Genomic DNA, 12000 nt, shown 5'->3' with positions numbered 1-12000 from the left:
AGAAGAAAGCAAATTATAAATTGAATATGTCTGACTATAGTAGCGATCTACTGTTGTTAGAGCAAATTACTGTCCTTATTTCAACAAATTTTAGTATGCCATGATCTATCAATTATTGCCTGCCTGCCTGCCTGCCTGCCTGCCTGCCTGCCTGCCTGCCCGCCCGCCCGCCCGCCCGCCCACCCGCCCACCCGCCCATCCATCTTCTATCTATCTATCTATCTATCTATCTATCTATCTATCTATCTATCTATCTATCATCTATCTATCTATCTATCTATCTATCTATCTATCTATCTATCATCTATTTATCATCTCACTCATCCTTTATTGCATTGAGAACATTTACTTGGTGACATGTGCCTATAAATTGAATCATTTCTGTTAACTCATGCTCAGAATTAATTTTCAGTTTAATGTACTATGGATTTAGTTCCCTTGAAAATTTGGATTACTCATGAAATAAAACAATGATCTGATAAATGCTAATATTATCTTACATGATGCAGTATTGGAATCATCTATATAAAGAATGTATTTCCACTCCATCTAGATCTCAGAAAAATTACACCACTATGACTTTTAGATGAATTTATATGGAAAAAAATTCAATATCATCCATCATACACATGAAACATTGGTTTATAAGGCATTGCTATCTACGTTTTTCAGCTTAAACATACAGATAATAAATGAAATGTGCATTCAGCATCTGATCTGATGATCAGTGATAGCATCTCTATTCAGTGAAATTACATTTCCCAGGAAAAAAGATTGAAGACTGGAATCTATAAAAATATAATGTAGTTCAACGTTCACTATAAATACCAATTAAATCAAATCTTTATTTGCTTCAATTAGGCAAGTTTTTATTACATGTTTATTCCTGTCCTGTGATATTTGATTGGCAGCCATTTCCAATTCCAGTTTTGCATTCAATTTCTTCTATTATACCAAAATTCAGAAGGTTTAACTCCTGGGTAAATTTGTCTGAAGTTGGGTTGAGTTTTATAACATTAATGAAAAGAAGGATCACCTTTCATCATGTTATATAATTCATATTTCTAACATTACTAATACTTGGTGTCTATTCTTCTTGTACATTGTGATGCAGTAAAGATTCTGAAGTTCTGCTGCTTTTCCAGGAAGCATCTAAAATGCTGACCTAGAAACAGGAGAATATGAATTCCAGTCCCACCTTAGCCAAGAAGTGGATGGAGGACTTTGGGCAAACACTCTCTCTCAGTCCAACCCACCTTGCAGGATTGCTGTTCTGGGGAAAATAGATGGGAAAGTAGTAAAAGAAGGGGGGGGGATCTAATAAATACGTAAATAATAAATAAATAATACCCACAGTTTCTCAAGGCAAATCCACGCTTCTACAGTATTTTAAAATTAATATTACTTTGTGATGCATATTTCTTTGACTACACCATTGGTTGGAAGGGCATCCAGACAGTAAATATTCAGCTCGATCCAGTTGTCCTGACTCTACCCTGAATTAAGAGATTACAGGGTGCTAAAAGGGGGGAGCTATTTATTTATTTATTTATTTGCATTCAGAGAAAAATAAAGGACTTAAAATACAAAAAAGAAGCAGTAGTAATTATTTGCATCTGTCCTCACTGCAGAATATGTATGACATATGCTCATATATGAAGTGAAACCATAACAATGGAGTTTAAAAAAAACCCTAAATGTTTCAAAATACTGTAAACAAAGGTGTTACCCATCTGAACATTTTTAAAATTCAGATGTGAGATGATTCATTTTCTATTAAAATAGAAATAGAAAGGTACTCATTAAAACCTATGTCCAAAGTGACATAGGTACTGTTCAATTAAATTACTTTCAAGGATATGGAAATTATCTGCTTCACTTTGTTGAGTTAGCTTTATGGAAAAAAAATTGGATAGCCTTGAACCACTTATAGACAATAAAAGAGGTAGATGGACATTTTTTTATACTTAGGTCCTGCTTGTAAACTACACAAAGTCATGCATTTGGCCATTATAGGATCAGAATGCGTGATTAGAAGGTTTCTTTGGTTTGATTCAATGTGACTTTTCCTAAATCTGGGGGTAGAGATCTATATATAACATAGTTGACAATCAGCCCTGGGTCAAAAAAACAAACAAAAAAAAAACAGGTTTGAAATAAAATTTTAAACAATATAATGAGCCCTGATATAATTGCTTAAAATTTCATACAGGAAACCCGTATTGCGTATTATTGCGTATTCTTTTGGACTTGATCATCTTATGCATATGGATTATATAGTAAAATATAAATAGATCATACAGTAGTAATTTCTGAAGCCCTTGAATTTCAAACAGTTGACTGGATTAATAGGGCTCAGAATTAAACCAGAAAGATTTATAAAATGTAAGTTCAAACCTACAAGGTCATTATTTTTTCCTTTTTTATAGATAATTATCTTATAATTATTCATATTTTCCTTTAACTACTTGAAAAATAAGCATAGTTAGGTTGAATTTCTACTCAAATAAGATAACTCATAGCACTTTCCTTTTCCATGAAATAATGACTATGTATCAAGTACAAACAGACAGATATGTGTGTATTGTACATGTATATATAGAGAGAAACCTGCTTTTTATAGTTCATAGTATTAACTTTTCTTAACTGAAGAAAGTTACTGAATTAACCAATTAAAGAATGAGTAAGCTTTCAATATGCTGTTCTATGCAAACTTATTTTTAAACTGAAAATCTATATATTGCAGAATGTTTTTAATATTGTATCTGCCTTTACCTTTTGTTTTGCTGTTATTGAGAAATTCCAATAGCTTTTTGTAGACAGCATGCTAAATAAGTAGCATGTCAAAGTTAATAGCTGAAAAGCTAAAAAACTGATATTAGTGACAATTATATATCTTATTTTCTGGGTCAGTTAACAATATTCCAAAACAAGCAAATATGCCTTGAGAAATAGCCCCTTGAAATGTCCTTTTGTAGGACAGCTGTTTTGCATCAAATTAGATGCGGAATGGTAAACTGTCACATTCTTTGACAACAGAACAATGGCTTCAGAGAAAATAGCAATCTTTTTTAATATGCATTTTTTAAAGAAACAAAAAGCACAATTTAAAAGTCATAATAGAACAACATTTTAGATCTGCTGTAGAAAGCTTAAAATGTATACTGGAAAGAAATGAGGATAGACAATCAATCCTGCATATGAATATGCGACAAATGTGAGCTTCTGTTTCTATCCATGTTATACTGTAATTGAGAAAGTAGTTAGCAATGTTGAACTGATGGATAAAAAGAATACTTAATTGTGAGTGATGATAATAAATACAAAATGATACTAGGCTGAATTGAAATTTTGGTAAAACAGTTTCTATCACTTGTCTCGGGTTAGGAATTACCGTGTTCATATTAAGGTATGTTTGAATTCTCAAATATACATAATTTAAACAATTTAATATGGTAGCAAAATTATAAATGCCGCTGAGAAACTCCAGTCGAGTAAAACCTAATTACATCTTGTACAACAAAATACTATAACTACGAAATTAATATTTTCCCCACTGATGACAGTATCAAAAAGAGCTATATCCCAGGCCTATGATTTACTGAACTTAATTATTATAGTAAGAAATAAAAGTACCAATTATATTGCACTCAAATCTATTTCAGCACCTGATCTCCAATTTTGTTGATCATGAGAGGTAAGTTAGATGAGTTATTTTTAGATGGGACATATGGCTTCTCAGTAGGTTTGGCAGTCAGGCTAAATAGAGTATTTAGAGACCTGAAATCAGGGTGAGTGTACCTAAAACAGCCACCACATGTTGCGTTCAGAACATCTTAAATTGCTCCCCATGGTGGCTGCCTCTATACTGCAAGCTGTTCCTAAGCAATAGTTACACCATCAGAGAGGGAAAAAGCAGAGGGAAAGAAGGCTTTTACAGTGCTGTAGAGAAAATTGTACAAGACATTTTATGAGCCATGTTGTCCTAATGACCCGAACACATAGGAGAAGATACTCTCATGAAATCTTGTAGTAGCTTCTCCACAGCATCTGTTTCATGTTCACAACACCATCTTGTTATTTAAATATTGCCCTGATCTAAAATGGCATTATACATTTTATTATTTAAAGACCTATGAGATTGGAAAATAAGAACACATCAAGTTCAACCTAGAACTAAGGAGAAATTTCCTGTCAGCAATTAACCAGTAGAACAACTTGTCTCCAGAAGCTGTGAATGCTCCAAAACTGGATGTTTTAAAGAAGATATTGGATAACCATTTGTCTGAAGTGGTGTAGGGTTTCCTGCCTAAGCAGGGGGTTGAACTAGACGACCTCCAAGTTCCCTTCCAACTCTGTTATTCTATTCTATTCTATTCTATTCTATTCTATTCTATTCTATTCCCTAGTTTATTATCTTCACATGAGCAAAAACATTTTTAGAGGAAAATGTTTCTTATCAGTTTAGGCTTCCTACAAAGTTTGAATTTTTCAGGATTATAAATCTGGCAATGGACCTCCATTAACACAACAGGTTCCTCTTATAGTTTATTCTGTAGAAAGTCTGAGAATAGATCCACACTTTCTATCGTGCATAATTGGGAATAGGTGATATTATCCTTTTCTACTTCTTAGCTATTGCAAATGACCTCTGTTTTCTGGATTTCATTCAGAACTGCTGTATCCTGGCCTATTTTAATCACTTCAGAGTAGCTTTGCCTCCAATATTTTTTATCATTCTAATTCCATCCCCAGCTTTGATTGGCTACAATGCCCAACATGACCCTTTCCCTGGTCAGCCATTTCATCCTGGTTTGCCAGGGAGCTATGTGTTCTGCTTCTTGGCAGTTGCTTTAAAAATCACCACAATCATCTACATCCAGAAAATCCAATGATGACCCGTGAAGTCAATGAATTATCCTTCAACCTAGATTCTCCATTCATCCCTTACATCACCCAGGGGACATCATTTCAATTTCTCCTCAGGTGAAATTATAATAAAATGCAGAATGCTAATAGGCCAATAAATCAATTCTAGACCAGGACACCAGAAGTGGTGTTCAGCAGGTTCTGACCAGTTCTGGAGGACTGATAGCAGAAAGTTTGAGTAGTCGGAGAACCAGTAAACACTACCTCTGACTGGCCCCATCCCCATCTATTTTCTACCTCCCAAGTCCCAGCTGATTGGGAGAAAATGGGGATTTTGCAGTATCCTTTCCCTGGAGTGAGTAGGGAATGGAGATTTTACAGTATTTCCCCTGCCACGCCCACCAAGCCATGCCCACCAAGCCATACCACGGCCACAGAACTGGTAGTAATTTTTTTGAAACCCGCCACTGCAAGATACTATTTAAATAACAAGATGGGTTTCTGCACATGAAACACTTGCTATGAAAAAGATAGCACATGACATTGCCTCTATTTTCTTACCCCCTGCCCACAGTAGTAGAAACCCTCACTCCCCTTTATTTTATTTTTTTAAGCTTAGTTACATTGTAATATAGCATCATTACTATAATGTTGAACTCTCAGTTTTCCATGGACCTACAGAGAAACATAACGAAAAAAGAAAAACCAGTGCCCTATTGTTTTGATTAGTGTATCACCAGAGCTTCTCTATAGAGGGAAAGGTTAAATAAAGAATAGAACATAGTTGTAATTGCATTGAAATAAATAATGAGGGAACAATATTTGAAGGCATTCATGTGTGAGAATACTGATAAAGAAAAAGAAAATCATGTGGTCTAATGAGAAGTGAAGGAGAATGAAAAGGCAGGAATTGCAGACCAGTCCATAAAGGAGCCTACGGGCCCACGAGGTGAGCCTTTCATGCATGGATAGGAAGGCAAGAAGCAGGGGAGTGATCAATCAGGTCTTTGATTTGGATCAGGCATTGGCCTAGTGTAGCCCAATCCAGTTGTGAAATCACTGCAAAATAACTGCAATTTCTGAAGTTAGCTTACACAATTTACGATAAGCAGTTTCTACAACCCTGAAAAAATGTTCTGCAAACTACTTTTGTGTCATGGCCATTGCACCACATGGATGTGTCAATGTAGATATCAGAAACTTATTTTTAAAAATAAGTTTCTTTTTAATCTCATATTCTGCAACAAACATTTTCTTTGCATTTTTCTTAACACAATCTCTTCCATTTTTTTTCATTCTAATTAAGTTTTTTGCCCCATAATTCTAATTAGAATCACTCTATAAACTTCTGCAACACTTTTAACATAATTATTTTCATTTGTTGCAAGGAATTTCCATATATTTTTCCATATGTTCATTTTCTATTTATTTTATTGCAGGATTTATCTAGTACTCTTTCATACTGAACTCATTCTTCCTCTTTTTCTATTTTCTCTTATTCTACTTTCACCTTCATTTAGTTCACTTCTTTTCTTCTTTTTGTGTTAAGAATATATTCTTAACACTACTTAAAATGGCCTAACCCATCCTTTCATTAACTTTGTTTTTGTATTCTTTATGGTTCTCCTAATATTTTATCCTAAACTTTTTTTACATGAAGCTCACCTTTAGCTATTACGTTATCACCATTGTTCCATTTATCGGATTAATAGGTGCCCCCAACTTTTCAATCAGATATACTTACATAGTAAGCCAATATCTTATTTTATAAAATCTTAAAGTAAGGACCTTAGATAACAATAAGACAATAGAAAATTTGTTGTAATGTAGACTATTAAACCATCCAACAGTATATAAAAAGAACATTGTTTCTTTAAAATATTTACTTTTGGTTTCTATAAACCAATTCTTGGCACATGGGGTTATCTTAAATTCTTTTTTAAAAAATGTATTGTACATTTTTCTTCATTTTATGTCATAATTTCAATTTTGCAACAGCAATATACTGATTCTACCAGCCCTTTTTAAAATATACATGATGTTATATATCCTAATTACATCAATTTTTCTCTTATTCATACAATATTCAACATAGGAAAAAAAGGGAGAAAAAAGAAACTTGATATTATACAACATACTTATACAGTATCTATTGTTTCCATAATTCTAACATACTTTTCTATATATTTATCATTCTATATATTTTAATTTACACTTTTGTACATTTGGGTAGTGATATTGCTTACAATACAATAATAGATGCAAAGATTAGACAACAAATGATGAAAAATGATTAACAAACCAGAAATAAATACAGGCATGGAGTTATCTTAAATTCTTTGAATAGGCAGGAAAAGATAAATATAATTAAGATCTAGTGTGATTCCCATGGTTGTGATACATGAGTGGTTTGGACTTTGCCAATAGATGCAACATGCACTGTTATGTTATAAATTATGAAGCATTATTCTGCTTTCAAATTCAACTGATTGCAAAACTCTATTATTTCTTGATTGGACAGAAGGCAAAGATCTGGACAGAATGAAAACCAAGCATCTACAGTAGACAAATATAGGAGGGACTGTAAAGGAATAGAGAAGCACATGTCACAGCAATTTTTGAGAAAATGACAAATGATCTTAGTAGCCATAAAAGAAACATTTTCCAAGCAATTGTAGGATTATTTAAGGGACATTTCCACTGTGCGCATGTATTTTAGATGGAACAACTTTCTAAAAATGTAATTAAATGTAATTTTAAATTTATTACTCTTTCCGCTCCAGACTGTTACAAAATTATTACACTATCAGTAAAAGTGAACATTCTCCCTTTCCTCCCTCGCTTCTATCAAGAATGAAGGCCCTCCTGCTGTCATACCATGTTGCTGCTGTTAAATCACTCTGTTACATGACCTACTACATTGACCCCTGATGTCAGTCCCGTAACTACTTACTTTCCACTATTCATTCTTACCTTGGAAGAAAGTGCAGGGAAATCATTTCTGTGAACCACTAACAGGTTAACATTTTCTTTGATCTTGTATAGTTCTAACACTGGGCATAGGTACTTAGAAATCAAAACAGCATTCAATTGAAGTAAATCTGGTTTGAAAAGGGGTATGTTTACTCTGCTTACAAGAGGCATAAAATGTCTTCTACTTCCTTCTGTGAATAGAAACAGAAAGGTAGAAGCCATTTGATAGAACACTATCATTTTCAAGTATGATAAATAGTAAAACAATAGTAAGACATTGTTGAACCACATCCCTGGAACAATATATTTTGGGTATAGTTTATCATGGTTTTTTTTTTTTTTGGGGGGGGGGAATAGAGATAGATAGATAGATAGATAGATAGATAGATAGATAGATAGATAGACAGACAGACAGACAGACAGACAGACAGACTGACTGACTGACTGACTGACTGACTGACTGACAGACAGACTAGTGGAGGGATTATGAATGAGACTATGAATGATGGTGTTCAAAGCCTTTGACACCATTGGTGAATTTAGTACAATCAGGTATTAAACTCATCTATTTGGGAAAGTACTGTATGTATAAAAGAAGAGATAAAGGAGGAGAAGAAACAAAAGGAGAAGGAAAGGTTTAGAGATACGGTATTTAAGCTCTATTTACTAAAATATAGTATTGGATTTTCCATGTGGCGGTATATAAGTCTAAGTGCTATTGCTATTACCAGGATCCTATATCTTTTTTTCTGAGAATTCAATGTGATTTTCACTTTATACTCCCAAATGATCATTTAAACAGAATTAGTGGCCCCAAATTCAACCCCAAGTTTGAAATTTGGGGCTGAATTTGAACCTAGGCTTTCCTAAACCTAGATTCATACATTAACCATTGTAGCATTATACGTTCTGGATATTAGGTATGTATCACCATTTTCCAAAGTTACAGTTGTACTGATATCAAAATATACCATTTTTTCTTTATTTTTGTATTTTTCATAATTTTCTGTCAGTTATAATTCTTAATAAAAGTATTTTTTAAAAAGAAAAAGGTGCCTCTGTTTATATGGGATGTGCAATATAAAATTACATGTGTCAGTATGAATATATCAGCATAGATATTGATAGGAAGAGCAAATGAAAAAGAGAGAGAGACAAATTCCTTGCAAGAAAAAAATATCAGGTGTGCAGGGATAGCAATATCAATAGCTATTTATATAACATTTTACAGTGCTTTATAGCCCTCTCTAAGCAGTTTACAGAGTCAGCATATTTCCCCCAACAATTTGGGTCCTCATTTTTACCCATCTCGGAAAACTGGAAGGCTGAATTAACCTTGAGCCTGGTGAGATTTGAACTGCCGAATTTCAGGTAGTCGCCCGTCAGCAGAAGTAGCCTGCACTACTGCACACTAACCACTGCACCACTGGGCTCATGTTAAATTTTCCTTTGGTGTCTTTGTTTAGGTGTCATGAATGCCTTTTTTAATGAGGTTTCATATGAGCAGGAATTGACTCTGGCAGCAAGTTCTAAATCTTTTTTTGAATGCATTCTCAATATACGCATATCTCTATATCCCTAAATGCCTCTTCTGGTGCCAAAGTATGATTTTAGGAGAAAAGTGACTTGAATGCTCATTTGGTGTGTTTAGTACTTTTTTGTTACTTAGGATATAGTTTTAATTTATTTATCCTCAATTTACAATCACAATTGTGGCCAGAATTTCCAAAATGAGTTGGTGCAGTTGTAAAGCAAGTCATATGACCAGACCCGATGTTACAGTCATAGTTATTAAGTAAATCACCTGGTTATTAAGAGAATCCAGGTTCCCGAATTGACATTGTTTGTTGGAACTTAGGCTGAGGAGGTTGCAAATTCTGACCATAGGATGCTGCAACAGATTGTAAAGTCAAGCCAGTTGCCAAATGACTGAATTGCAATCACATGACTGTGGGGGAGAGTTAGCAATAATCATACGTACGAAGACATGTCATAAATCACTATTTTGTGTGGTGCTTGTAACTTTCAACCATCATTAAATGAACATACTGTAAGTTGAAGATTACCTCAGGTTTTCTTTCAAAATATGCAATGATTAGTCAAAATAATGTACTGTCTTTGTTCAATGCTATAAAGTTAGGTTATGACAGAAGAAATAGTAATTTAAGGGTGTGCGCCTTCTATGCTCTTAACTTCTAGTTGTGTGGGAAGAAACTCTAAAATCCAATGACAGTATAATGAGGATAAAGGAAACAGCAACATATATATCAGTACATGGAAAAATTAGAAAATAAAGGGCAGGATGAGTTAAGGGCAGTGGTGGGCTGCTGCGTGGTCATGTGGGTTTGGGCAAACCCTTAGCTTTGATCTCTGGCTGGGCCTGCCCACCTGCCTTTGTGCTAAGCTATCCGTTTATAACTAACTTTCTGGCTCGTTCCCTCCTCTCTTGCTGCCCAGCTGAGTTTTGTGCCTCCCCTGCTTTATTCACCAGAGCTGCCTGCATTGATTACCTGATTCTTTGAAGCTCCATTTCCCTCCCAAAGGGGTGCATGTGAGTGAAGCTAGTGCACAGGCGTTCACAACCAACAAACCACTTGTGAACATAAGTGCAGCCCATCTCTGGTAGGGGTAGAGCACCTCACTGAATATGGGTGAGATGGCCCTAACACAACAGTTGCTATGTCAGTTGTTTATGCATGATTCATGATGGATTACATTAGTGATAGAATATTGCAATAGGCTTTGAGTTTATGGAGATATCAAGAACCACCAAAGCCTACCAACATTAGCTTTGAGATTGGATGGCATTTTTAATTTAACACTTCCTAAATCTAATCATTTGTAGATGTAGTTAATTTGGATTGAAATATTGCTTGAATATGCTCCGTCTCCAGTTTAAGTTCTATTCATTTTCAATTTTTATTTAAGAGGAGGCTGGGGAGAGGAGAGCAACCCTGAATATAAATCGCCATCAAAGCTTTAATTCCTGTATTGAGTAAACAAATCCCCCCCCCCCCCCAATCTCCATAATTTCTACCCAGTTATAAACCAATGGCCTGTAACACCCTCTGAATAACTGCTGGTCAGCCAGCTGTTTCTCATTGTCTCTCTGGGGTTTTCTAAGTGTCACTTCCTGGCTGACTGCCTTCGCTCTGTCAGATATAACTGGAAGATAGCTAGCTTTTCTGAAGTACAAATTACAATCCAGAACATTTCTTCTGAGATAAATGGTCACCTGATTTCCATCAGTGTAGCAGCTGGTTGCCAAACTACTAGTTTCCACCTTGGGCAGTGAGCTGCGGGCAAAATGATATATAGACTTTTGGTTCTTCATTACATTTTATACCATCCAGCTTCTGTTCTTCCAAAGTCTTTTACAATGGCTATAAATGTAATGGTGTCTTTGTATCCACCTTAAATTATTGACTCTCAGTTTAAGATACCTGTGGTCGACAACATTATCTGTGAATGTGCCTGGGTAGAAAGCACATTTTCTATCCAAAGGTGTTTTATTGTTAATAAAATTCTAAGGTGTGCCTGATAGAATGTTGGGGTAATAGTAAAATAATTCTAGCTTGTATTACAAAATAAAATAAATGAACTGCCATGATAAATATTTTTAAAACTGTTTTCACTCTCTATGTCTCTATTAAAAAGAAAACAAATAGAATGTTAGAAGTGTGCCAAATATGTTCATCATTTTTCCCCTTGTATACAAGCAGGAAAGTAATTTGATTTGTTTGGGGGTAATTGATTTTGGGTTTTTTTTCTCTCTTTCTTTCTGAATATGAGAACAGGAGGCTAAAAGAATAAATTACAATCTGTATATTGCTGTGATTTATGCTTCTGCTTATAAATCTTTCCTATTTCTTCATGTTCTTAACATAATTACAGCTGGACCATTGCCTTAAGTTTATTTTGGTGACTGTCTCTGCTTCATTTCCAGATTTTGCTGTCTGGGACTGTATTCAGTGTGCAAAACAGGAAGATTGTGAAGCATCTTTCAGTCTGTTTGGACTTCATGTTTACAGAAGAGAGATGGAGATGCCATTAGAAACAAAAAGGATTTCTGTGTGCCTGATTCTCTTTGTATTAAGCTTGGCAGCCGCTATTGAAATCCCTCTTACTGGTAAGTTATAGCCATTTGCTGACTGTTTC

At 34.6% G+C, this 12000-nt stretch overlaps 1 protein-coding gene across 3 annotated transcripts in view; it reads left to right on the top strand.

Moving 5' to 3' along the window:
• Positions 1 to 12000, top strand: part of CHL1 (cell adhesion molecule L1 like) — a 220055-nt gene that overhangs the window by 102199 nt on the left and 105856 nt on the right. For all 3 annotated transcript variants that reach the window (XM_081940227.1, XM_081940228.1, XM_081940226.1), the window contains exon 2: positions 11789 to 11971. In XM_081940227.1, coding sequence (XP_081796353.1) covers positions 11881 to 11971 — 91 coding nt within the window. In that variant the 5' untranslated portion in view covers positions 11789 to 11880. The remainder of the gene's footprint in view (positions 1 to 11788; positions 11972 to 12000) is intronic.

Source organism: Natrix helvetica (genome assembly GCF_964273705.1).
Source record: "Natrix helvetica genome assembly, chromosome: 1".
Lineage (NCBI taxonomy): Eukaryota > Metazoa > Chordata > Lepidosauria > Squamata > Natricidae > Natrix > Natrix helvetica.
Note: the sequence above shows the minus strand (reverse complement) of the source record. Positions and strands in the feature narration are given on the sequence as shown.